This window comes from Rattus norvegicus, chromosome 10 (genome assembly GCF_036323735.1).
Source record: "Rattus norvegicus strain BN/NHsdMcwi chromosome 10, GRCr8, whole genome shotgun sequence".
Classification (NCBI taxonomy): Eukaryota; Metazoa; Chordata; class Mammalia; order Rodentia; family Muridae; genus Rattus; species Rattus norvegicus.
The window spans coordinates 55,155,134-55,177,169 of record NC_086028.1 but is presented as its reverse complement, the minus strand read 5'-3'; the positions used below and the strand labels follow the sequence as shown (position 1 = coordinate 55,177,169).

The 22,036-nt window shown below is 51.5% G+C and overlaps 3 protein-coding genes across 5 annotated transcripts; 1 reads left to right on the top strand and 2 right to left on the bottom strand.

The window, feature by feature from the left end:
* Positions 1-3,371: 3,371 nt before the first annotated feature.
* LOC102555366 (cofilin-1-like) lies at positions 3,372-5,343 on the bottom strand. The gene is made up of 2 exons (XM_039087851.1): positions 5,299-5,343; positions 3,372-4,066 (listed from the first exon to the last, which is right to left on the bottom strand). The coding sequence occupies exons 1-2, from the start codon at positions 5,341-5,343 to the stop codon at positions 3,554-3,556; spliced, it is 558 nt and encodes a 185-aa protein (XP_038943779.1). The 3' UTR covers positions 3,372-3,553.
* A 1,537-nt stretch (positions 5,344-6,880) lies between these two features.
* On the top strand, positions 6,881-12,449 carry Slc2a4 (solute carrier family 2 member 4). Of its 3 annotated transcripts, XM_006246596.5 has the most exons (12): positions 6,885-6,958; positions 7,060-7,117; positions 8,366-8,482; positions 8,575-8,747; positions 8,840-8,964; positions 9,078-9,193; positions 9,306-9,468; positions 9,575-9,762; positions 9,929-10,033; positions 10,145-10,246; positions 10,739-10,942; positions 11,410-12,447. In XM_006246596.5, the coding sequence occupies exons 2-12, from the start codon at positions 7,085-7,087 to the stop codon at positions 11,611-11,613; spliced, it is 1,530 nt and encodes a 509-aa protein (XP_006246658.1). In that variant the 5' UTR covers positions 6,885-6,958; positions 7,060-7,084; the 3' UTR covers positions 11,614-12,447. The 3 variants fall into 3 exon arrangements, with proteins under 3 accessions (XP_063124525.1, XP_006246658.1, NP_036883.1); XM_063268455.1 differs by lacking the exon at positions 11,410-12,447 and having other exon boundaries at positions 6,881-6,958; positions 10,739-11,179; NM_012751.1 differs by having other exon boundaries at positions 6,945-7,117; positions 11,410-12,449.
* Positions 12,450-13,092: 643 nt separating this feature from the next.
* Ybx2 (Y box binding protein 2) lies at positions 13,093-18,750 on the bottom strand. The gene is made up of 9 exons (NM_001305212.2): positions 18,411-18,750; positions 17,709-17,772; positions 16,345-16,378; positions 15,410-15,499; positions 14,548-14,832; positions 14,267-14,370; positions 13,943-14,120; positions 13,567-13,651; positions 13,093-13,474 (listed from the first exon to the last, which is right to left on the bottom strand). The coding sequence occupies exons 1-8, from the start codon at positions 18,682-18,684 to the stop codon at positions 13,601-13,603; spliced, it is 1,080 nt and encodes a 359-aa protein (NP_001292141.1). The 5' UTR covers positions 18,685-18,750; the 3' UTR covers positions 13,093-13,474; positions 13,567-13,600.
* Between the last annotated feature and the right edge of the window lie 3,286 nt (positions 18,751-22,036).

The window sequence follows — 22,036 nt, the reverse complement described above, 5'->3', positions numbered from 1 at the left end:
CTGCCTGCCTCTGCCTCCCGAGCACTCCACTGCCTTCTGAGGCAAGGTCTCTCACTATGTTACTATGTAGCATTAGGCTGGCCTCAAGTTGTCATGAACTCCTGATCCTACCCCCACCTCCTGAATGTTAGGATTACAGGTATGTGCTGCCACCATGCCTGGTGTATGGGGTTGGTACGGGGATGGAATTTAGGGATTCATCTGTGCTACATAGTGACTCTTTCAACCTGCCTTGACCACATGCTGAACCCGGAGATAAAGCCTTCAGAAGGAGAAGCAGGGCTGCTGAGACGACTCTGTAGGTAAATCAATGTCCGTGCAAACATGACAGCCTGGATCCCCCTGTAGGAGAGAACCAACACCAACCGTTGTCTACTGACTATTACATGTGTGGCACACAATGTGTGCACGCACACACCATCATAACCACCACCACCACCAATCATGTGTTAAAAATAAAATAATAACAAACCAGACATCAACAAAGACACAAATCAAGAACTGCGCTATGGGGTTGGGGATTTAGCTCAGTGGTAGGGCGCTTGCCTAGGAAGCGCAAGGCCCTGGGTTCTGTCCCCAGCTCCGAAAAAAAGAACCAAAAAAAAAAAAAAAAAAAAAAAAAAAAAAGAACTGCGCTATGGCCAGGTGTGAATCCCAACACTCAGGAGGCAGAGGCAGGCACATCTCTGAGTTCGAGGCCAGCCTGGCTTATAGACTAAGTCCCAGAACAGCCAGGCTACACAGAGAAAACCTGTCTCAATAAACAAAAATATAAATAAATAAATAAATAAATAAATAAATAAATAAATAAATAAATAAATAAATAAATAAAATGGGTTACGATGGGTGTGGTGGCTCACATACTCTGGAAGCTGAGACAGAAGGATTGCCTTAAATTGCTCAAGCTAGCCTGGGCAACAGAGTAATGCTGTATTAAAACGTATGTTATGAGTTCAGTGTTCTGCACCTGATCCCAACACAGAAATCAAACACAGGAGAGGCCTGAGAGGAGGAGGAATGCTCTCTGAGCTGAACTGATGCCTCCACCTCTGACCTGGACACTGGAAAGGAAATGAGAGCCTGCATGGTGAGCGGGAGCGGGAGCCTCCCTGGATCTCTCTCCTACGGTCCAGCCCCTTGCCTCCTTACCTAGATACAGAGGTTTAGAAAACGAATGTCTGCATGGATTAGCTTCCCGAGATAAGGGGGAGAGATTGGGGAAAGCTGCAACAGGCTCCAAGATAAACCAGCTGAGGAGCTCTGTAAAAGATCAGCACACACTCCGAGCTTCTGTTTCACGAATCCACGAATCTCCCTTTCCTCTGTTCTCCACTCCGTGTTAGTCATCCTCCTTCTCCAAATACCCTACCTTCTTTCTCTGTTCACCTTCTGAATCTTCTATGTCTCCAACACTCAAAACAAACAAACAAACAAACAAACAAACAAAAAGCCAGACTTTCTTTTTTTCTTTTTTTTTCCGGAGCTGGGGACCAAACCCAGGGCCTTGCGCTTGCTAGGCAAGCACTCTACCAATGAGCTAAAACCCCAACCCCCAGACTTTCATGTAGCCCAGGCTGGCTTTGTACTGGCTATATAGCCTAGAGTCACCTTCAATTTCTTGCCTGGGGACTATAGACCTGTGCTACCATACTCAACAGTTTACAGCGCTGGGGATCCAACCCAGAATTTTATGCGTTTGTAAGCACTTTGTATTTGAACTATGTCCCCAGCACCTCTCCACAATCTTTTAAATTTTATTCATTCATTCATTCATTCATTCATTCATTCATTCATTCGTGTGTGTGTGTGTGTGTGTGTGTGTGTGTGTGTGTGTGTTGGAGTGCAAAAGCAGGCACATAGCCAAAGATCTTTTCTGCCACCTTGTGGGACAAAGGGATTTAACCCAGGTTATCAGGCCTGAGCACAAGCACCACTCTGCCCTCTGAGCTATCTCACCATTTTATTTGTTTACTATAATGTATTCATTTACTTTGCATGTGCATGTCAGAAGACAACATTGTGACAGTCAATTCTCTCCTTCCATAGCATACGACCTTGGGACTGAAGTCAGGTTATCACATTTGGTGGCAAGGACGTCCCTTGGGAGCCGTTTTGCCAACCCTCATTTTTTCTTTTTTGATTTTTCAGGACAGGGTTTCTCTGTGTAGCCCCGGTTGTGCTGGAACTCTCTCTGTTACCAGGCTGACCTCAAACTCAAAGATCCACCTGCCTCTGCTTCCGGAGTGCTGGGATTAAAGGTGTGCAACCCCGGGGTTGGGAATTTAGTTCAGCAGTAGAGTGCTTGCCTAGGAAGCGCAAGGCCCTGGGTTCGTTCGGTCCCCAGCTTCGGGGAAAAAAAAAAAAAAAAAAAAAAAAGGTGTGCAACCCTACCTCCAAGCTTTGCTCTTTTATCTTTTTTTAATCTTTTTTTTAAATTTATTTTATTCTATGTATATGAGTTACACTGTAGCTGTCTTCAGACACACCAGAAGAGGGCATCAGATCTCATTACAGATGGTCGTGAGCCACCATGTGGTTGCTGGGATTTGAACTCAGGACCTCTGGAAGAACAGACAGTGCTCTTAACTGCTGAGCCATCTCTCCAGCCCCCGCTCTTTTATTTTTTTATTTTTATTTTATTTTATTTATTTATTTTTGACAAGAGTCTCACTGTGTAGCCCTGGTTGGCTTGAAACTGGATATGTAGACCAGACTGGCCTCATAGAAATCCACGCACATCTATACCCCAGTACTGGGATGAAACGTGAGCAGCATCATACCCGGCCTCGCTCTTTAAACTATCTTTCTAAGTGTTTATGCATTTAAACACGTAGGTTTGGAGAGAGAGAGATAGCTTAGGAGGGAAGTCTTGATTTGTTTTTAAACTCTATTTTGTTAATTAGCCTTTTTTTTTTTTCCTTTTTTTTTCGGAGCTGGGGACCGAACCCAAGGCCTTGCGCTTGCTAGGCAAGCGCTCTACCACTGAGCTAAATCCCCAACCCCTAATTAGCCTTTTTAATGTTTTCTTTCTTTCTCTTTCTTTCCTTTTCTTTCTTTCCTTCTCTCTCTCTTTCTCTCTCTCTCTTTCTTTCTTTCTTTCTTTCTTTTTCTTTTTTCTTTCTTTTTAACTGAAGACCCCTTACTGGTCCTGCTTCCATGAGTGGCCAAGATCAAGGGAAAGGGGAGGGCAACCAGTTGGCACAGGGACAGTCATTTCCACATTTCATTTCCACACAGAACTAAACAGACAAGCACAGAGTCACTATTGTGGTTAGAAGCTGGATGGGGAAAAACTGGATGCCTGGGACAGGACTTGGTCTGCTTAAACCCAAGAGGAATCAGAAAATCAAAATCAACTTGAGAAGGCCAGAACCCTCAGGGATGAGGGAGGAGAAAGTGCACCGGGTGGGAGGGAGGAACAATCAGAAACTGAGGTAAAGGGATTGTCCCCTCCCTGCTGGGATACCCCCAGCCCTTCTGCCTGGCAGGAAAGGGGCAGCCTATAACACCCAAGAGCACCTCCAGGGCTACTAGGCAGGGGGCTGGAGGTGGCTCACAAAGGCTTGTGCTCCAGGAAGATGCCACCTAGTTTTTCTGCCAGGGTGCAGCAGGCTTTGACCTCCTCCTCGAAACAATTAGCTTGTAATTCATGCTTGATTCCTGTCAGATTCTTCTTGATGGCATCCTTGGAGCTGGCACAGATCATTTTGCTCTGAAGAGGTGCACTCTCAGGGGCCCAGAAGTTGAACAGCAGGTTGGTCCTCCTCGCTCTCCTTGGTTGCATCCTAGAGAGTGTAGCGCCTGTCAGTCCTTGTCTGGCAGCATCCTGACAAAAGTGGAGTAAGGGGTCGTTCACAGTCGGCCCCACATCTGCTACCAACATCTCCTTGCCTTCCTCTGGGATGATGGTCTCAACCTCACTCGGGCAGAAGAGCACCACCTTCTTTCTTTTCTTCACTTCTTCTGGCCTTGAGGATTTGCACATTTTCATGTCATTGAACACCTTGATGACACCATCAGAGACTGCTACACCAGAGGCCCTGTTTCCAGACGGAAACAGAAAGAGCTACAGAAGAACTGAGCTGCTGCAGCTGCTGATTGAACCTTTAAAGTTATTCCCTTTAGGGGTTGGGGATTTAGCTCAGTGGTAGAGCGCTTGCCTAGCAAGCGCAAGGCCCTGGGTTCGGTCCCCAGCTCCGAAAAAAAAAAAAAAAAGAAAGAAAAAAAATTATTCCCTTTAGATGTACTTATTTATTTTATTTTATTTTGGTGTTTTGCTTGCACGCATGTCTGTGTACCACATGTGTGCCTGGTGCCCAAAGGGGTCAGAAGAGGGTGTCAGATCACCTGGAACTGGAGTTACACTTGATTGTGAGCCACCATGTAGATGCGGGGAATTTAACCTAGGTCTTCTGCAACAAGAATTCTTTTTTTTTTTTTTTTTTTTTTTTGGTTCTTTTTTTTGGAGCTGGGGACCGAACCCAGGGCCTTGCGCTTCCTAGGTAAGTGCTCTACCACTGAGCTAAATCCCCAGCCCCTGCAACAAGAATTCTTTTTTTTCTTTTTCTTTTTTTCGGAGCTGGGGACCGAACCCAGGGCCTTGCGCTTCCTAGGCAAGCGCTCTACCACTGAGCTAAATCCCCAACCCCTGCAACAAGAATTCTTAAACACCGAGTCATCTCTCCAACCCCGAGAGCCCTGGTTTGGAGGATGAATAGGAATTCTCTAGTATTCCAGACCTCAGGGACAGGCAAAGGCACCAAGTGTAATCCCAGGCCTCATGAAGCTGAGGCCAAAGTAACAAAATTCAAGGACAGAGTGGCTGACATAGTAAGCTCTAGGCCAGGAGAAGGAGGAAGAGGGAAAAAGGGACAGGAAGGATAAAAAAAGGGAAGAGAGAAAGGAAGAAGAGGATGGAGAGGAAGAGGAGAAGGGGTAGAGACAAGGAAGGAGACAGTTAAGGGAAGATCTGGGTAGGAGAATCCAAACTTGACCACAGGGCAACAAAAAGACAGTGACTCTAGGCAGGAGTTAACCTCAGATCTACAGTCCCAACACTCAGAAGTCTGGCTAGAACAGCAAGTTTGAGGCTAATCTACTATACACTGAGTTCCATGTCAGCTTCAGGTACAGCAAGACTGTCAAAACGAAACAAAATGAAACAAATGTGATGTGTTTTGGAAATTGTAAACTACCCTCCTGGGTTTGTGCGTGTGCGTGCGTGCGTGCGTGCGTGCGTGCATGTGTATATGGTGTTTTGGTTTGTGTTTTTGAAGCCCTGGCTGTTCTGGAACTCACTCTGTAGACCAGGCTGGCCCTAGGGTTAAAGACGTGACCCACCATTCCTGGGCATGCTTCTCTTTATTTTTAATTTAATTTTAGTATTTCTTATGTGAATGGGCGTTTTGCCTCCACGTATATCTATGTACCACCTATGTACCTGAGGCCAATGAAAGCCAGAAAAGGGTGTTGGATTCCCTGGAACTGAAGTTACAGATGGTTGTAGCTTCCATGTGGTTGCTGGGAATTAAACCTGAGTCTGGAAGAGCAGTCAGTGCTTTTAACTGCTGAGTCATCTTTCTTGCCCCTCCACTCTCCTCCTCAGGAAAGAGGAGAAACAGGAAAAGCAGTCATGTCAGGATAGTCTGGACTAAAGTGGTGGTGTTACAGATGAAGAAGACCAACATGCAAGAGAGGTTGAAACACCAGAGTTGACAAGACACAACGAAGGTGACTGGTTAGCTCGTTGGGAAAAGGAACTTAGAAGGAGGTTCATGCTTGTACATGTTCGTCATATGTACCATTCTGGGGGCAGCTAGACTTATGGATCTGGTGCTCCAGAGAGGGTTGGGTTGTAAGTAAATGAGCTCTTAGGGGAAGTGTTTATAGATGAAAACCACCTCAGAAGCTCGCTACTCTGGTTCAACTCACTAAGGTTCTTCACTCTCCCTCTAGGTGGCACTAGAAGCCTTGCACTTCTCTTGCGCTTTTTCTGAATTGAGCTCTCTCCACATTCTCTGCCAGTGCTCTCTCCCTGGACGTGCTTAGGTCGTGCCCTCTCAACTGGAGACCCAAAACAGGAGCTGACTCTGAAAAGCTTGTCGCCCACGCGGCCAGCACATGCCTGGAGGCTCAGGGACTTCAGAGAGGGTGATGTGACCGGCGTGAGCACCTGTCCCTTGGGTTCCCTCCAGGAACCAATGTAGAGAAATGTGTGGAGGGGATGGGCCAGTAGACTGTGCACCGCCCAGAAGTGCGTGGAAAGATAGGACGACCAGACACGGTTCTCAGACACACGGGGAGCGGAAGTTATTGGTCCCTTGGGTCATCTCCTTGTGGGAAGCGAGTCGCGGACCCTTTAAGGCTCCATCTCCCTTGCCCTCCCCCGCCTGGGACAGGCTGGGACACCCGGGACCTGACATTTGGCGGAGCCTAACGTGGGAGCTAAAAATAGCCATTCCGGGTTACTTCGGGGCATTGTTTCTGACACACACACACACACACACACACACACACACACACACACACACACACACACACACACCCGCAGGCTCTGTGTCACCCTGCTGGAGTTACCCCGTACCCTGGCAAGTACACCTAGCCCATACCCTCCTCTTCCACCTCTCAGGGGGACCAGTTGCACTAACTCTTTAAGAAATTTCGCAGTCCAGGATTTTGGGTGGCGGGAAGAGCCTTTTGTTCCAAGGACCCCACTTTGAAATCCCAGAGGCAGGCGGGAACCTTAGGGGCGTGTCTCCCCAGCTGGCATTAATCTTAGGGTTGGGGGCGTGGCCTTTTGGGGTGTGCGGGCTCCTGGCCAATGGGTGTTGTGAAGGGCGTGGCCCATGGCGGGGCGGGAGTGAGGAGGTGGCTTCAGCTCTCCGCATCTTTCCCCCTCAAGCCCATCTCATTAGATCCCGGAGAGCCTTGGTGCTCTCCGGTTCCTTGGGTTGTGGCAGTGAGTCCCACCAGACCCGCCCTTTGCACACCACTTCCGAAGGCCGGGGTCTTCTGCCCGCCAGGCCGGGACACTATACCCTATTCATTTTTTTATTGCAGTGCCTGAGTCTTCTTTTAAAACAAGATGCCGTCGGGTTTCCAGCAGATCGGCTCTGAAGTAAGGTTCAGCATTCTGGGGCGAATTGGGGAATCTGGTTCAGATTTTGGGGGCTGGGTTTCGGGTTGGGGTCAGTTCGGGGGCGGTTCTTGCGCAGGCGCAGGGGTTGGAGATGGGGGGCTGGCTATTTATATTCAGCCTAGACAACCCGTGACGGTCAAATTCCAATCCCGCCAAGAGACAGAGTGGGTCCGAGAGGCTCTACGTGCCCAGGCTGAGAGACTAGATTCTGAGAAATCCAGAACTTGTTTCCTACTCTCCTGTGCGCTGCATCCGGTGATACTCTGCCCAAGACTCTATTTGAGAAGGCAGATCCGGAGACTCACCTTCCCGGAGCTGTTCGGGTTTACAGTGTTTCTAGGACCAGAGCACTTCGGGGGCCCCACCCCCACTTCTGGCAGTCCCCCAGGAGGCTGAACTTTCTCTTGGCCTTGCGGTGGGTGGAGGGGCAGAGGGGAGTGTCAGCCCCCCCCCCCCCCAGCTCAGGTTTCTGCTTGGAGACAGACTGTGCCGCCAGCAGCAGCCACCACTGCCACCGCCCCTCACACCACTCACTACCATCCCTCCTCTTCCACTGGACATGACTCTCTCTCCCTGCTAAAATCCCGTCACATCCCAGAGTACTTGGTCCCATTTTAGGAGCTGAGGGGAGGCTAGGCCTAGACCTAAAAGCTACCCCAAAGCAATGACCCAGATGCCCTTTCTGGAATAGCCCTTCTTGGGCCTGTTGAGGGCCTGCTGGAGCAAGCTGAGAGAACTTCCAGAGGGAAGAGATGAGGACTAGAGCTGATGTTAACACCACACTTATAAAAACAGGCACTGTCTTGGATACTGTTATAGTTGAATTTGATTTTTCCAAGAGTTTTCACAGACTGACAGGTAGCTAAGGGAGACAATATCACCTGACAGAAGAGGAAATCCAGGTTCAGTTTAGAGTAGGGAAGTGACTTACCCAAGGTCACACAAATCTGAGTCTGTCTCAAGGTCACAGGGGTATTTTGAGGTCTAGATCCTCAAACTCTTGCCTGTAGTGTAGACACAGACATCAGTTTTCTCCTACGTGCCCAGGTTCCTGTGGAGTTCTGTTTACAGTGAGAGCTTTGTACAATTCCTAATATGGCCCACTTTCTCTCACCCAGTATGTTGGATGGAGCCCAGCATCTTCCTGCTCCAGCTGGGCCTGGGCCCCTGAAGGAAGTCAAACATGACTCTGTGTGACATACCTCCCCTTTGTTTCTGTCTGCCCAGGATGGGGAACCCCCTCAGCAGCGAGTGACTGGGACACTGGTCCTTGCTGTATTCTCAGCTGTGCTTGGCTCCCTTCAGTTTGGCTATAACATTGGAGTCATCAACGCCCCACAGAAAGTGAGTGACCCACGGCTGTCAGGGTGGGAATACATCAGGTGGTGGGAAGAGAAAGGTCTCTACAAGTCACTTTTATGTCCCCCCCTCCCCAGGTGATTGAACAGAGCTACAATGCAACTTGGCTGGGTAGGCAGGGTCCTGGGGGACCGGACTCCATCCCACAAGGCACCCTCACTACCCTTTGGGCTCTCTCCGTGGCCATCTTCTCTGTGGGTGGCATGATTTCCTCCTTTCTCATTGGCATCATTTCTCAATGGTTGGGAAGGTATGGAGCTGGAGGGCAGAGGCGGGGAGGAGTAGGAAGGAGGGCCATAGCATGGGTGTTGTGACCAGCCCTCCTCTCTGTGTGCCTGCCAGGAAAAGGGCTATGCTGGCCAACAATGTCTTGGCTGTGCTGGGGGGCGCCCTCATGGGCCTAGCCAATGCCGCGGCCTCCTATGAGATACTCATTCTCGGACGGTTCCTCATTGGCGCCTACTCAGGTACCCACAGGTGCTATGGCTCCACTCTGTGCCTCTGCTCTCCTTAATCATGTATGGGCTTCTATGTGGGAATATGCAGCTATCCTCGGCTTTTTCTTCTTCCTTCTGCCCAGGGCTAACATCAGGGTTGGTGCCTATGTATGTGGGAGAAATCGCCCCCACTCATCTTCGGGGTGCCTTGGGAACACTCAACCAATTGGCCATCGTCATTGGCATTCTGGTTGCCCAGGTAAGTAGGCCTGGCTTTGTGGGGAGCTAGGAGTAGAAGTTGGAGTGGACGTCTGTATTTGGGCAGGAGGGAGATCAAAGTCACTCTACCTCTTTCCTGTCTTTTCCTACAGGTGTTGGGTTTGGAGTCTATGCTGGGCACAGCTACCCTGTGGCCATTGCTTCTGGCTATCACAGTACTCCCTGCTCTCCTGCAGCTGCTTCTGTTGCCCTTCTGTCCTGAGAGCCCCCGATACCTCTACATCATCCGGAACCTGGAGGGGCCTGCCCGAAAGAGTGAGCTCTCACCTTGCATCTAGCCCAGGCCCATATGTCCATCCCATCTTGCTAGTAAGTAGGTCTCCTCTCAGGTTCCATAAAGCCTGATATTCCCCACCCCCAGGTCTAAAGCGCCTGACAGGCTGGGCTGATGTGTCTGATGCACTGGCTGAGCTGAAGGATGAGAAACGGAAGTTGGAAAGAGAGCGTCCACTGTCCTTGCTGCAGCTCCTGGGCAGCCGCACCCACCGGCAGCCTCTGATTATTGCAGTGGTGCTGCAGCTGAGCCAGCAGCTCTCAGGCATCAATGCTGTACGTATGGAGACCCAGGCAGAGCCAGGTCAAGTACCAGTTTGGGAAAAGGGAGAAGGGAACAAGCCACCTTCTCTATTAGCACTCAGGCTCTGCCCAGTTTGTTGTGATTGGAATAAAGGACCAGACATTTCTAGCTCTGCCTCTCCTGCCCCTTTACTTCTAGGTTTTCTACTATTCAACCAGCATCTTTGAGTTAGCTGGGGTGGAACAGCCAGCCTACGCCACCATAGGAGCTGGTGTGGTCAATACCGTCTTCACGTTGGTCTCGGTAACTCTTGCCTGTATAACGGCCACACCATTGGTTTTGTAGCCCTGGGTGCCCTGGGGTCCTACCTTGTTTGTTGCCAACCACTGCTCCCCCTCCCCACTCTCCCCATAGGTGCTCTTAGTAGAGCGAGCTGGGCGACGGACACTCCATCTCCTGGGCCTGGCAGGCATGTGTGGCTGTGCCATCTTGATGACGGTGGCTCTGCTGCTGCTGGTGAGGCCTTGGGACTTTGAGAACACAGCAGTCTTACCCATGGGGATAGCCCCAAGAGGCTCTATGACTGTGCCAGGATCATGGGTGCTACAGTCTACAGTCTGTTTCCAAGGTGCTCTGGGGACATAGGAACCTAGCGTAATAGTTCCTATGAAACCTCACAAGCATGATTCACAGAAACACAGCTTCAGAGCCAAGGGAACAAGAAACCAGAATATTCTACCTTGAAACCTTCTGAGGTAGCCAACAAAATGGCAGCTCTCAGAGACGCTCCAGGGCAGCTCGACACTTGGGAGGCTGAGGTGGAGGCCTTAAAAGTTCAAGGCCAACCTAGGCAACATGTGGCACCTGTCTAAAAGGGCAGTGGCCAGGGATGCTCCAGGCCTGCTTAGCCTAGAGTAGCAGCTTCTACACGATAAACCCTGGACCAAAGGCAAGGGAAATCTAGAGAGGCCGGACCCAAATTTCCTGCTATTCCTTCCTGGTCTCTAGGAGCGGGTTCCATCCATGAGTTATGTGTCCATCGTGGCCATATTTGGCTTTGTGGCCTTCTTTGAGATTGGTCCTGGCCCCATCCCCTGGTTCATTGTGGCCGAGCTCTTCAGCCAGGGCCCCCGCCCAGCAGCCATGGCTGTAGCTGGTTTCTCCAACTGGACCTGTAACTTCATCGTTGGCATGGGTTTCCAGTATGTTGCGGTAGGTTCCCTACCCTTTGCTGGGTTTCCCACACCAGTGGCCAGGGGAGAGGCAAGGCACCCTAGTCCCCTCACTGTCCGGTCAGGGACTCCCTGCCTTGCAGGTGGTCCCTGGAAGCTAAGTCTGGTGGGGTTACTTCACCAGGATCAAAGGAAAGAGGCAGAAATAGATGGGTGGAAACCAGTGGTCCAGCAGCTTAGATGCCTTCTAAAAAATAAACCAGTAGTATAACTTAAACTTTCTACTAATGCTATAAATGGTTTAGAAATCTACCCCAGGTGTACACTCTTAGGAGAGCAAAGGATAAAAAGCTAAAGGAAATTGTCAATGTAAGCTTCCATTTCCGGTCATTCCCACTGCCTCCTCCTAAGGAGCCACACCTGTTCTTTACGCAGCCCCAGTTCCCTTAGTCTTTGGTGCCTGGCTTCCCACCCCTCTGTCAACATTTCTTTCTCCAACTGTCCCAGGATGCTATGGGTCCCTACGTCTTCCTTCTATTTGCCGTCCTCCTGCTTGGCTTCTTCATCTTCACCTTCCTAAGAGTGCCTGAAACCAGAGGCCGGACATTTGACCAGATCTCGGCCACCTTCCGACGGACACCTTCTCTCTTAGAGCAGGAGGTGAAACCCAGTACAGAACTTGAATACTTAGGGCCAGATGAGAATGACTGAGGGGCAAAATGGTGGGAGAGCCACCCTCCCCACCAGACTCCCTCCTTTCCTCGCAGCACTTTAGCCCTCTCTTCCCTTACCTCCAGGATGAAGGAAACAGCAGCCTGGGGAACTGGGAAGCTGGAGGGAGGGGCGGGTCACATACCCCTCATTCCCTCTGTGTGATTCTTTTGGATTATTTATGTGTTGTGGCTAGGCTGTGGCCACCTAGATGGGCTTTTCTCCCGTCCTGCCTTCCTCTTACCCCTATCCAGAGACTCAGCTCTAGAATACTTCTGTTCCCTTTAAGAGAAGGGGTCTGCTGGAGGGTGAAGCTGCCCTGAGTTCAGGGGGATGAGAAGCAGGGGGGCTGTGAGTGAGTGCTTTCCTACTATGACTCCTCCCACAAACTGGCGCTTTCACTGAACTCTTGCCACATAGACTCTGGGTGAAGGGGGTTGTCTTGACCCCTCCAGGGCAAAGGATACACCCTCCCAAAATCTAGCCTTGCCTCGCTGCTGTAGGCTCCACCCTCCAGGGCAAAGGAACACAACAGTACATCCCTGACAGGGCAAGGATGGTAGAGCACATCAGTCTCCATTTGGGGCCCTGGCCTGTTCCCCAGGGCTGCCAAGTGTGGGTACCAACACTTTCTTGTTCCCCTCCAGGAAGGGTGCTAAACCCGAAAGCTTCTGACCAACTAAGGCAGGAGGGGATTTGAAAGGCTGCCTATAAACACTGGTTGGGAGGGAGCCTTTGGTATTTTTGTATGTACGATAGGGAGCAGAAACCTGGGGGCTGGTGTATTAAATATGTATATAGAGATTCATCCATAAAGTCACTGTATGGAGACAAGTGTCCTGATGTGGAGGAACTGGAGTGTGTGCTAAGACAGAAAATGCCTCACCTCTTCCAGAGAGCAGATGCCTCTAGATTCTGTCACTTATTCACATTAACTTTCATAACTTTCATTTCCCTCCTCCAAAAACTAGGGTCTCACTATAGAGCCCAGGCTGGCTTTGAACTTGCAAACTTCCTGCCTCAACCATCCAGAGCGCTTGTTTACAGGCCTGAACCCGAATGCCCCACTTCCCCCCCCCCCCTTTGGAGCTGGGGACCGAACCCAGGGCCTTGCACTTGCTAGGCAAGCGCTCTACCGCTGAACTAAATCCCCAACCCCGCCCCACTTCTTAAAACCATCTGTTTTCTTGAGATAGAATATGTGGCCCAGGATGACTTAGAGTTAGAAATCCTGCGGTCTCAGCTTCCTGAGTGCTGGGTCATCTGGCTTCCTACCTTGATTTTTATCAATGCTTAAACGACAGTAAATGGTTGTAAACTATATTCAACAAGTGCCCAGACACTGCCAAGACCTCACCCTCAGTTATGGATCCAGTTGTTCTTGGTGACAAGAGTTCTTATCACCACTAAGGAAGCAAGCAAGGAAGCCCCACCCACCAGTGAGTCTTCGTTCTCAAACAGAAGAGCCAGAGACCAGGACAACAAGAAAGCCTGCTTTTGTTTTTACTGGAGGCTCAGGTGGCACATGACAGTTCATAAAATGGCTTCAGAGGTGATGGGGGGAGGTCGAAGGGAAACAAAAAATAAATGGGTGGGGAAGAAAAACAATCAGGAGGAGGTATGAGCTGGCTGGTTCCTTCTCAGCCTGACTTAGGGGAGGGAGGTGATGCCTCTGAACAATAAGGATGGATCCCTTCCTTCAACCCATGCTAGGGGAGAGGGGAAAAAAAGAGAAAAAAGCCAAAGGCTGTTGCTTTGGCCCTCCTGAGTCTCAAGGGAAAAGCTGATGTTTTGATGTCATGAATTATGGGAAAGGGGGGAGGGGGATGCTGGGTAGAGTCAGTTGGAAACTGGCAGATACCTAAGAAAGAAAGAGAGACCAATCATAAAGGGTAACTTAGCAGAATCCAATCCTGGCCTTCTTGGTCACCTACCCTGAGAAGCAGCACTCACCAGATGGTAGCTCTGGGTGTCCTCTGAGTTGGAATCACTCCAGTATGGTGGTGGGGGGGTCCCCACTGTTGATAGGTGCTGAGGTCTAAGGAACAATGGTAAATTAAGACTTACTTGTTTACAACCTTTTCTTAACATTCCTCTTCTCATCCCTTCCAACCAGTTCCCACACACACTTCCCACTCCAAAGCTGGCGATAAGGATGGGGCATGGCAACCTGGGCTTGCTTGCCTGTGCAGGGTGTCCTGGTAGTAATGTCGGCCAGGCAGGATACCAGAGAGATGGGGACAAGGAAAGCAGCAGAGGTGCAAAAGGAAGAAGTCGAAGCAAAGGAAAAGGACAGTATAGCTGATCTTTTTCACACCGAGACTCTCACCTCCGCAGCTATAGGCTGCCGGGGGCCAGGGGGCTGCTGCCGACGCCTCTGGAAGTAGGGACGGTTTCGTGGACGCTGGGGCTCAGGCCGGGAGCCATCAGTGGGGCCTTGGCTGGGCTTGGTCTCTCCATCCCCACCTTCTGTGGTAGGCTGTTGGGGTGGCCTGGGGCGGAAAGGCCTATAAAGAATCAAACTGACAGATCAGGAAACTGGGCAGAGTCCCCAGGATTCCCTGTTTTGTCTTCATCTGCTCCAGGCTCTAGAATTTGTCATTTCACACAGGCCTAACACTGGACTCTGAAGGGGAAGACAAAACAGTCTTACCTTCGGTACCTGGGCCGGAATCTGGGTGGGGGTACCCGTTCATCTCCCTGCTGTTGGTCACCCTCCAATGGGGTTGTCTCCTTGGGTTCTACCCCATCGGAGCCCTGGGAACATACAAAGGCCTAGGTAGGCTGTGGAGCTCCCGGTGTCCTTGGCACTTCCTGGATCTTAGCTCTACTTCCTGTGAGGATATTCTCTGGTCTCTGCCCTCACAACCCCCCCCCCCCAAGTTTTTTCCATAATGTGGAGAACTAGCTCTCTGGCTGCAACTCTTGTCTCACCTCTATGGGCTGTTGCTGGTTGGGGGGCCGAGGGCCTCGCACAAACCGCCTTCGATAGAAGAAGGGAGGTGGGCGCCGTCGTCTAGGTCGCTGCCCCGAGTCCTCTGCCCGTTCCCCTTCGCTGCCAGGTTCTGTCCCACCTGAGGGAGCCTCTGCCACCATGGGTGGTGGGGCAGCCGGGCGAGGCCGAGGAATGAATCTACGGAACCTACGTCGATTGGGGGCATAGCGGCTGCCCTTCACTGGCACCCCCCCAGGCCCAGTTACATTAGCAGCTTCTGCACCCTGGGGAGGTAGAGAAGCAACAATCAGAATTTGCCCTGACAACACACACAGCACTTACAAACCTGCCAGATCACTGGTGTCCCCCTTCTTCAGGCCCAAGTCCTCTACCCTATTACTCCTCAAAACCACTCCTTTCCCCTCCCCCGAGGGGCAGCAGAAGGAGTTTGTACCCATCTGAGAAGAAACAACTTGTCCTTAGAAATAACTGCCACATTCCCCCCAGAGTGTAAAGACAGGACAGGATGAGATAGAGAGAGCCACTGTCCCTCCTTCATTCCAGAGGACTGACTGAGGGTCCTGTTAGGGCTGGGGTCCCGTGTAGAAAACAGACATGGAAGTGCTTGGTGAACTAAAGAGAAGAAACCCACATGTTACTGGCTGGTGACAGGGATGGGTTCGTTAGGACATGTTCCAGAGCAGCTCTAGCAATCAGCGACATCAGGTGAGAGAGTGCAAGCCCCATTTCCACCACAGCCAGAGGCAGAGCTGGTCCCAGGAGGGCCAAAGCCTCTGCCCACCACCTCCAGGCCACCCTCCCACAGTGCTGGCCAACTCCACCCCACAGCAGCTCCCAAACCTTCTCTCCTTCCACGACATCAAACTCCACAGTCTCCCCATCTCCAACACTTCGCAGAAACTTCCTGGGGTTGTTTCTTTTAATAGCTGTCTGGTTGAGGGAAAAGTCATGAGAAAGGTGAGGGCAGCAAAGCCAGGATCCCTCGAACCAGCTTCAGCCTCCACCCAACTCCATTCTTGGTGACATTTTATTGGAGTCTAGGGCTGGAAGGCAGAGCAAGAAAGTGGTCAAAGTAGTGAGGGGAAGGGGAGGGCCTGGAGCACATCTCCACAGTGCCACAATAAAATATTAGTAGGGGAGCTGCTATCCCCCAAGATGTCCTCCCTTCCCCTTGTACCCCCAAGGACTTCAAAACATGGAGGCAGTAGGAACTCAAGAGCAAAACAAAGGCTGAACCATCTGAAGTTGTAAAGTGGGTAAAACATACTGTGCTTCTTACCTCAATCCCACTGAGCACCTCCACCACAGCAGTGGTTCTCAAACTAGCCAGCATCAGAATCACCTGGGAGCATGTTAAAACAGAGTGCCCGGGCCCCAGCCCCAAGTCTGATTAATTCAGTGGCTTGGGGCGGGGCCGGAGAACTCAGGTGATGCTGCTGCTGGTCGACAGAACACACTGAGACTCACTGCACCCAAGTGTCTCTGGCCTTTCCCTCAGAAAATTGCCTGATTCCTTCCTGTGGTATTAACAGGTCCCAGGAGGTGGTGAGCATGCCATGCCCTGGGGGCAACACACAACTCTGACAGCTGTTTAGCAGCTCAATGGAAGTTGGGCTAATGTGGTTCATACAGGCACCTGAGGCAGATGGGAGGCCAGCTACAGTCAGGCTGTTGTGAAGAGCCAGAGAAATATTGTGTGCAGCTCTAGGGGTTATGGCAAAGGCTTCCAAAGGGAGGGCAAGTGCCTCCCCTCAGAAAGCCAACCTAGCTCTTACCTGGTGAACAAAGACATCCTCCTTGGTGTCATTCCTGCAGAACAGGATGGGTTGTTAAGGGGGTGATGGGTAAGGCACTCAGTTCCACTGAGGCCTCCCTAGGTGCCCATTCCCAAGATGGGCCCAGCTTCTTCACTGTTCCAGTTCCTGGGGATATGATGGGACCCTGGGAGCAAGAAGAGCAAGCCACCAGGGCCCCAAAAGCTGGTGCAAAGAGAAGCATGCTGTAAATCCACTAAGAAACTTGGACTTCATAGGGAAACGTGGGAGGAGGCAGCAGAGGCACCTTGAAGGAGCCAGGACAGCCTCACCTTCTACCCCAGAGGCACCTCAGAACCTGCTGGTGCCAGGTCTAACTCCCTGGCCAATATCTCCTTCTCCTTTCAACCCCTATTGGGGTTGGAAAATTCCACAGGCTCCTTCCTTCTATGCTCAAAGAGGGAGAAAGCAGGGCCAGAGCCAGGGGTGCACAGCTGTGAGAGAACATAGGACATTCTCCAAACAGCCACAAAGCCTTTAGCCACCCTCAGCCTGGAGAGCCACAAGCTCTCCACACAAGCTGAACAAGGGTGAAAGGACATACTCTCAGTCCTGGTCACCACTTTGCCTATGTCTCTGGTTTAGTCCTAGGACAGGGGACAGGACTCTTTGCAGGAAGCTGCCTTCCCCAGAACAAATGTTCTAGTTTTCAAGTACTGGAATCTGCACAAAGGTCAGCCTGTAAAGAGGGAACTGAGGCTCCCAGGAGAGCATGGCTGGGCAGGGGGCCTGAGCTGGGGAAGGCCAGAGTCAGGACCTGGCTCTACTAGGTCAGAATAAGGCCACAGCCTCTCCCAGAGCTTGGAATGGGTGGGGCTGCAACTGAAGCAAAGCAGCACTCTCTGGCGGGCAGGCACTTTCCTTTCCTGCACATCAGCTTCCTTTGGGGAGAGGGGTGCATGGTTCAAATGAGCCACAGCTCTTTAAGGGATAGAAGTTGTGAAGGTGCCAGGAGTGTTGCCCTTCACCCGGAAATCAGTGAGGACTCCAACCAGGAGCCCCGAACATTCTACCCCAAAGGCACACAGCATGCTAAAAATAATGCAGCAACTCCAGAAGGTGAGAGAGGAGCTGGGAAGGTTAGGGTCAGGTTTGCCAAGTTCCTGGGTCATTAATCCTCTACTGCCCTTGAAGATGTGGGTGCAGCGTCTTCTTGCCAGTAAGCACACATTGGTGCTGTGGTTAAAGACTTTCAACCAGCCTCAGCTGGACATCACAACCATGTGCCTTGGCAGGGGTAGAGATGAAATAAGGTGTCCAATCCCACAGGTCTGTCAGTTCGGAAAAGACACCCTTTCCTCCCCCTCCCTGGGTTCCTCGGATACCTGTTGATGAATCCGTAACCATTCCGGACGTTGAACCATTTGACAGTGCCCAGGACTTGGATTGCTGCCAGGCAGAGATGCAGTGGGGATAGTAAGATGGGGGAAGAGACGGGGTTGGGCTGAGTTTTGAGAGAAAACTAAGCTAAAGTCTAACCTGCCGCCCTAACAAGCTGCGAGTCAACCAGGTTTCACTGGAAGTGTAAAGTACTCTTACTCCAGTTCTAAGTGATGAACTCACACAGGGATTTCAGGCTCTCAAACCCACGTTCCTCACATCTTACGAAGTTCAGGTCTTTCACCTAGAACCGGGTACTCACCTGGTCCACCCTCAGGGTTCAAAGCTCAACACCATTCTAGCCCTCCTAAATTTAAGGGTCCCCATTCACCTGCTTCCCAAGCTCAGAGGTTTACCTAACAAGAACCGGAGTCAACTACACCAAGTATCCCGCAAACAGGGGTGTGGCCAGACCCTGAGGTTTTATTTTCCTACCCAAAGCCTTAGCTGAACCTGCCTGCCCGGCCCTCCGGCTCATGAAGGTGCGGCAATTTTTCCCTCCAGCGGAATCCACTAATAGTTTGTTCGGCAGCTCCCGGACCAGTTAGTCCTTTGGGCCAGGCCTACCTTCGGCTTTCCAAACCCTGCTGCCCCTCCCCCAGCCCGCCGACCCTCAGAGCCGCCCTAGCGCGTGCCCCCCCCCTCACCCAGCACCGGCTTGTCCGCCTGACTCCGGGCCGGGGGCGCGGGAGTCCCCGAGGCCGCCGTCGCCTGGTTGCCAGGGGTGCGAGGGCCGGGCGCTGAGGGGGTCCCAGCAGCGGGGCCAGAGGCGGCTCCGCCCCCGCCGCCCGCCCCGCCGCCTGCTTTCTGCGGCTCTCCCGCGGGCACCGGTACCACCACCGCTACCACCCCTGCCGCCGTCGCGGGCACCGTCGCCGCGGGGGCCGCTGTCGCCACCACTGCCGCCTCCGCCTCGCTCATCCCGCCGGGTCCAGTACCGGCCCCCGCCGCCACCGCCTCCTCCGCCGCTGCCACCACCACCACCCCGGCCCCTCCCCCCGGCTCGCGGACCGGCCACCCCGCTCGGTCCTCGCGCCCCGAGCCTCGCCCGCACGCCTGCCGCGGGCCCCGGGCCGAGGCCAATCGCAGTGGGCTGAAGCTGCGCGCTCAGGTCCCTCCTCCCGGCCGCCGGCCAATCGTAGCCGCGCAGCCCCCAAAGCCCGCACGCCAGCCCCGCCTCCTAGACTGCGCTCTGAAGCTACGGCCCCCTCCCGCAACTCCGTAAGTACACCTGGGCCCCGCCTCTCCACCGTCACGTGATGCACTCGCTTCAGCCCATTGGCTAATGACTCATTTCCCCTCCCCCCTCCACCCCTTTTCACCGGCCGCGGGAAATCAAACCGGCTGGTGGCGCCCCAACGGCCACCTGGCTTCTGCGCGCAAGGCGGGGCCCGGGCGAGCCTCCGAGGTTGCCCCTGACGACCCGGGTGGGGGTAGCGGCCAGCAGCCGCGGTTCTGCAGCCAGGGGGGCGGCTGACCTCCACTCTTCAGACGGTCGGTGCCTGGACTCTACTCTCCACCCCCTACCGCCCTGGGTACCTTCCCGCACGGAACGTCCACGCATACTCCAGGGCAGGCACAGTGGCTATCACAAGTAGAAGCCCCTTGTTTTTTTTATGTTTTTAGGGTTTTTGAAACAAGGTCTCTGTAACGCAGCCTGGCCTTGAGTTCCTGATCCTTTTGCTTTCGCCTCCCCAGTGCATCCTTGCTGAGTTGGAAGTCAGCTTGGGTCCTATAGCGAGTTCCAGGACATTTTGGGTTACAATGAGAGACAATGTCTCAAGAAATGAGAAAAGAAAAGAAAGTAACAAAGTTTACAGATTTAGAACAAAGCACAGCTCTTTGCTTAGTTTGAATAAAATATCCATACATGTAGCCAATACCCTAACATACCTCTTTTTAGGTTGTGTATGGTAGATAGCACCTGTAATTCCAGCACAATGAAAGCCAAGGCAGGAAGACTTTTGAGGCCAGGCAGAGCTCATATGTTAAAAACAAGCAAACCAAAGGACGTTATTTTTGCTCCAGAAAAGTTCTCTTAAGCCTCCTCTGGGTAACCTGACCTCCTGACCCTCTTGCCGCAGTTCTGGTGTCTCCCACGGAGTACTTTCAGATTTTCTTTGGGACCACTGGCTCACCGCCCTTGTACATGCAATTTGCTTAAAACTTGCTCTCTTTGCGTCTCAAAAGTGTGTGTCTCTTCAAGTATCGACTATCCTATCTTATCATGACTTTTTTCTTAATATGAAATGGTTTTGAACGTTTATTCCTTTAATGTTCTGAACACATATTAGGCAGAAAACACCGCAGCAGTAAAACTTCTGTAGTAATCTTGGCATCTGGAACAACGCACCACTTATGAGAATAAGTGTTGGTTCCCAATCTGCAGATGGCTCTAAGTAACTCTTTCCGAGTGCCGTCTCCTCCACATGAGAGTACATGGGTGGCACTATACAGAGTTCATTTTTATCTGGTACAGCACCCCCTGGGAGTAGCACGAGTGCGCCGCTGCAATGCTCCGCGCTCCTCAAGTGCGCTCTGGCGGTGCTCGCTACGCGGCGGCCCCGGTATGATCTCTCTCCCTGTCCCAGCGCGCCCTCTGCTGGCCACTCCTGGGGTCCACCTAGTCATAATTCCAACAGCAAACTTGCCCACTGCACCCCTCTGGTCCTTTCAGAGCTGAGGATTGTGATTTTTAGGGAAAAAGAGAAGAGACAAGAAAAGAACCAAATCGCCAGGGAGGCAGTAGGTACACAGAAACGACCACTTACTTACACTGTTAAAGCCTCTAACTCTGGGCTGGAGAGATGGCTCAGCGGTTAAGAGCACCCGACTGCTCTTCCAGAGGTCCTGAGTTCAATTCCCAGCAACCACATGGTGGCTCACAACCTTATCTGTAAAGAGATCCGATGCCCTCTTCTGGTGTATCTGAAGACAGCTACAGTGTACTTATATATAATAAATAAATACATCTTAAAAAAAAAAAAGCCTCTAATTCTAACCCTGACCGCGAAAAGAGAGAGATCCCAACAGAGGAAGGCAATCAAGGTATCTCAATGCCGCAACAGAAGAATCGGAAAAGTGTCAAAGGTACGGAGGACTTCAGGTGTGGGCCGAATAATGAGTTCGTGAATGAATGAGAGGAAACCCACAAGCAGAGGTGAGCCCTGTTTGTATTAGGATTAAGAAACTGTCAAAGACGGGGATGTAACTCAGTCAGTAGAATGCTTGGCTATCATTCACAAAGCTACGAGTTTTGGCAGCTGGAGAGTTGGTTCAGGTTAAGAGCACCAGCTGCTCTTGCAGAGGACCTGGGTTCATTTCCCAGCACATATGGTGGCTCTCACGTCTAAATGATGCACATACACACATGGAGGGAAACAACCATTAAAAAAATAAATCTTGTAATTTTTTTTCATGTGTGTGAGAGAGGGTTTCTCAATGTAGCCTTTGCTGTCCTAGAACTTGCTCTGTAGACCAGGCTGGCTTCGAACACACAGAGATCTGCCTGCCTCTGCCTCCCAAGTACTGGGATTCCACCATGCCCTTGCTGCAATTTTTTTTTCTAAATTACACTCACTTACTGGAGGAACCCATGCCAGAGGGAGATCAGAGGACAACTTGTGGGAGTGAGCCTTTCTCCCACCATGTGGGTCTTGTGGAAAAGACTCAGGTGGTAAAGCTTTGCAGGAAATGTCCTTACCTGATGAGCCATCTCACTGGCTCTAAGTGCCTACTTCCTGATAGCTCTCAAACCTGTGTCTTTCATCCTGAGCCCTTCCCATCTCCCACAGAGCCTGAGCATGTCTTTTGAGCACAAGCTGGAGCTGTGCCCTTTCTCCCTCTCACTGAGTTAGGTTCCCAGCATGTGACCACACCCACTCCTGGCTATTCCTCAGAGCCTCACTTTTAGAATAATCTCTGGATGCCAAGGCTTAGCAAAGCAAAGGTGAAGACTGGTGGCATTTATTTTAAACATTTCAGTGATTAACAGCAGGTGTCACCTCTGTTGCCTCACAGCACAAACTTCCAGTGACTTTCCTTTCCAACTTGCTTTTTGTAGTTTAAACGGTTTTCCCTCTTATGTCTTCTGTCCCCTGGTTGGAGGAGAATCGTTAACATGGCATCTTGCTATGTAGCTCTTCTTGGCCTGGTACTCAGTGTCCCGTCAGGCTAGTCTTTAACTGGAGGAGATCCTTCTGCTCCTGCCTCTCAAATCCTGGCATTAAAGGCAGGTGCCACCCACCCTCCCAGACTCCTTCCTGTCTTTCAG